At 44.2% G+C, this 4168-nt stretch overlaps 1 protein-coding gene across 1 annotated transcript; it reads right to left on the reverse strand.

Annotated features, from left to right (window-relative positions):
• Nucleotides 1-258: 258 nt before the first annotated feature.
• On the reverse strand, nucleotides 259-3878 carry BBS10 (Bardet-Biedl syndrome 10). Its single transcript, XM_019514765.1, has one exon. It carries the CDS (start codon nucleotides 3661-3663, stop codon nucleotides 1627-1629), a length of 2037 nt encoding a protein of 678 aa, XP_019370310.1. The 5' UTR covers nucleotides 3664-3878; the 3' UTR covers nucleotides 259-1626.
• Between the last annotated feature and the right edge of the window lie 290 nt (nucleotides 3879-4168).

Here is a 4168-nt window from a genome sequence, read left to right on the forward strand (position 1 = left end):
AAAAGCCACCCTTGGCATCACAACATGTTTCTTTAAGCAACTTTCTTAGTGCAATTCTTTTTACTCAAGCTGCCTAAAACTGCTCAAGAGGCACAGTAAATGTTTGCTTAAAAATGCAATACCAAAAATACAAACTTTTACAAAACCAAAAGCTAACAAGTTACCAAGAACAGTTTTTAAAATTGTAATGAGAAAATTATATTTATAGAAAATGTTCTTGCAGTATCTGAAAAAAAAATTGAGAAGAACTCCACAGTAAAAATGACATAATTTATTAAGATGCAAAAGGGATGCACAAACGGTGATCAATCTGAATTTCAGTTTTAACTGCTTGACTCAGTGACTCTCAGCCATGGCGCTGCAGCAATCTGGGATGCCACCAGATCTTCTGAAGGAGGATGGGAGGCATGAGGAGATAAGCAGGTGTGAGGAGGTAAACACAGGTTTAGGTTTGAAGCTGCCTGACCACTCTCCCCTCCCATGCACTGCCTAGCCATTCTGCAAGGAGGTAAACACTGTAATAATAAATTAATTTTTGAAATAGGGAGCTGGAAAATTCACAAAAATTACTCAGGGTGTCTTAAGTTTAAAAAGGATGAGAACTGCTGGCTTGAATGTTTTGGTTATATCATATGATTAATTTCTCATACTACTTTAATTTAAAGGCAGATTACTTAATATGAATATCAACAGAAATCATGTAAAGCGCAGTAATTCTACAAGGGGAAAAAATGATACCTTTTGTGGTTGCAGTTGCTCATTTATTGACTATCTGCCTCCTCCCCTGAAACATACAGCACACAAATAAAAAGGAGACAGCTGAAATGCATGAAAATTAAAACATCAAGTTCAGACTAACCTTGAAACAAAAAAGGTGCATTTCTCTCTTTGCCTCAGCTTATTTTTATAATAGCACTAGGATATGAGCCAGTATAGCTCAATACTGGAGTCAGAAATAATACCGCATGACAAGTTCGTTTGTCAGAACGGTGGGCCAGACAGAATGTGAGTTTACTTCCTAGCATTGTTTGTCTGGCCAACATTTATTTCAGCAGAAAATAAAAAAGCTGGCGCTCATTTTGTAGCAGTCTTTCACAGGAATGAACTGCAGTGACCTACAGCTTACTGCCTCAATGTTTTAACAGTAAAAATAGATATCAAACTGCTTATACACACATAATTCAACTCCTTATTAAGGTTAATAAAACTAAAGAAAAATTGTGACAGTTGTTAAACCTTGTTTTCAGCTAACTTAATATCTTGTGAAGTCTGGTAACTTGCCAGAAAACCAAGGGCCAAAGCTAATTTGCATTATTAAACCTCAAAATGAGACAGGCTTCACTCATGGGCAGAGACCCACATAAGACTCTCTGCACCATGATACAGTAAGCAGTGTAGACAGCCAGCACCTGCATACTGTAACCTTTGTTTGTGCTTGAAACTAAGAAACTTTTGTGGAGATCACCAGCAGTAAATAACCTGAAGTTGATCTGCTTTAGCTTTCTTTACTGTTACAGAAACAGGCACATTAGCTCAAATTGGCTCTATTAAAGCCTGCAGTAAGCTTTGGCATGCCTGTTGTCCAGAACACGCAATAAAAAAAAACCCAAAAAAACCTCATCATTTTCACAAATCTTCTTCAGAATCATTATCCTCACTTATCTGAGGCAGTCTCTTAATACCAATTATCGAGTCAACAGAGAGAAGCTTTGTAACACAATGAAGAACAGAAACAACTAACAGGTATTTACAGTACACTGATTCTAGGCCTTTCTGAGGCCTGGGCAGTGGCTGATTATTTCTGAGTGCATTGATGGCTTCAAGATAGAACTTGGGAAAACCATTGCCTTTCTCTGTCCTGTAAAGGATTTCTGGAATACTTAGCAATGCATCAGCAATTATAGTAGAAATAATACTTATTTTTGATTGCTGACATTGTTTTGCATAATTACAGAGGTAGTAATGCAATAAGATCTCAAAGTTACCTCCTACTGGCAACACTGATCCTGCCTGTATGAACAAGTCAGAATAATTTTGAACAGAGCTTTTATAACTGTTCTCATCCTCAAATGGAACTAACTCACTGCTTTCTTTCCAGCGGTCCTTAATAGTGCTCAGATGTCCGGGTACAAATTCAGTACTGGTATTTCCTGCCACTGTTGTGGCAACCTTACAAATGTGTTGGTTGGAGACAACTGGCTTACTTCCACCCTTAACCTGTATTTCACTTGGATGCCTATATTTCAAATGCAAGTTCTCTGTCTCTCCTAAAAAAGGACATTTATTAGTGAGCCCTGAAAACTTATCATTTTCTATTTCTGTGATGGGCACAGCAAGGTTTAGGGATTTCTGCAAATCTTTTTGAACAAATATTGGATTTTCACCTGTTCCCATGGCAGAGTCTGTCAGCTGGCTTTCCCTTTCAGACCTAATAACATTCAGTTGTTGATCAGTGGTCTTGTCACTTCTATGAGTAACATCCTCCGTTTTGAGTTTCTGTGGAGTAGTTGAATGGCAACTACAACGTAAAGCATCTGAAAATTTATTTGGGTGTTCAGTTTTCTCTTTGCGTCTGTCAGTTTGATCAACAGCTTTAAACAGTAGCTGTAACATTTTAAATGCTCCACGAAAAGCAGATGCATGCTGCTCTGTAACACCATGCACCGGTCCACAAAGAATTACACAATGAGGCCGAAAGGCAGATGTCCCTGAAAAACCAAGATGAACATATCTCTTGGAGCCTAGTAGGATAGGCCGACAAAATATTGCTGTGGCAATTTCAGTGATCTCACAATGTATGTTGTCCCAATATCTGAATGGTGAGATTCCTGTAATCTTGCAAAGAAGAGAGACTTCTTCTGGTGATAAACACTGTACCACAGATATACCACTTAGTTTTGCATAGTAAATAACCATTTCCTCTTGCTTCACACTTGACAGTAACACCTTAACTTTGTGTCTCTGTAAGTATTTCATTACAGCTTCTGTTCTTTTGGAAATCCAAGCTTGAGAAGCTTGATACTGAACCTGAGTATTCACAATAAACTCTACACCAGAGGCAGAAAGAACAGGAAGGATAGAGTCTGTGACTATTAACATTCTTATGTCACCATCTGCTGGACAGTATGCAACAAAATCTCTCTGAAGAACAAGTCCATCCAGGACCCTGGAGCTGGAAACCGGAAGGCCCGTCACAGCAGTGTGCAATTCCATGAAGCAGTCATTCACAAAATTCAACGTTTCATTGCTGCCCGTCTCACACAGTGTGCACCGGTAATAGTAATCACAGCCCAACTGGGAAAGAAACTTCAGGTGATTACTTCCTATCCTTCCACATAAGTAAGCTTCGAATATGGACTCCAGCATAGGCCTCTCGATCTCAGTTGTGTGGTGAGGGAAAGCAGACAGGAAGTGCTTCCCTAGGTCCCGCGTCACCACTTGGTCCAGTACTTGTGTCTGAAAGGCCATGAGGGACTGAGCAATTTCCTTCCCCCCGATGCAGCTGTTCTCCTTCTGCCCCCACCAAGGAATGGGAAATGCTGTTGCTGCCACTCCCTTGCCGAGAGCAGCCTGAAGGCCTTGCAGCAGGCTGGAGAGGAAAATGACGAACGTCTTGGCGCCGTCACCAGTGGCAGCCTGGTGCGCAGAGGCGCACGCCACCATCGCCCTAGGGCCAGGAGGAAGGAAAGAAAAAGGAGAAAAAAAATCAAATCGGTGCTTCCACCCTGTGGGCTCACGCGAGGGGCCACTGGTGCTGCCAGGGTCGCGGCTCCCCTTGGCCTCATCTTGGGGCACGAGCCAGGGACCGGGCAGAAGCAAGCAGCACGCGAAGGCAGGCAGAGCGGCGCAGTTGCGCTAAGGTTGGCCGCTGCCAGCCCCCGTCGCTCAGCCCGGCGGAAGAGCGCGATACCTGGCCGTAGGGGACTCGAGGCGCAGCGCCTGCAGCACGCGTCCGCCGTCCCGCGCGAGCAGCGCCTCCCCTGTAGGCCGGGCCAGCAGCACGTGACCGCCGCGCGGCCCGAGCGACCCCTGCACCACGCCCGCCAGCGCCCCCGCTTCCCGCCCCAAGCGCTCCGCGCTCAGCAGCGCCGCCGCCTCCATGGAAACCGGCGCCACTTCCGGGGGCCGGCCTGCGCCATGACGTCACGGCGGGGGAGCGCGCCGCCCC

Source organism: Gavialis gangeticus, unplaced genomic scaffold (genome assembly GCF_001723915.1).
Source record: "Gavialis gangeticus isolate Ggan-Ray unplaced genomic scaffold, GavGan_comp1, whole genome shotgun sequence".
In the NCBI taxonomy this organism is placed as follows: domain Eukaryota; kingdom Metazoa; phylum Chordata; order Crocodylia; family Gavialidae; genus Gavialis; species Gavialis gangeticus.

What these genes read in the sequence shown, in the direction of transcription:
- BBS10 (XM_019514765.1), bottom strand. Translation starts at nt 3,663, where the DNA reads ATGGTGGCGTGCGCCTCTGCGCACCAGGCTGCCACTGGTGACGGCGCC.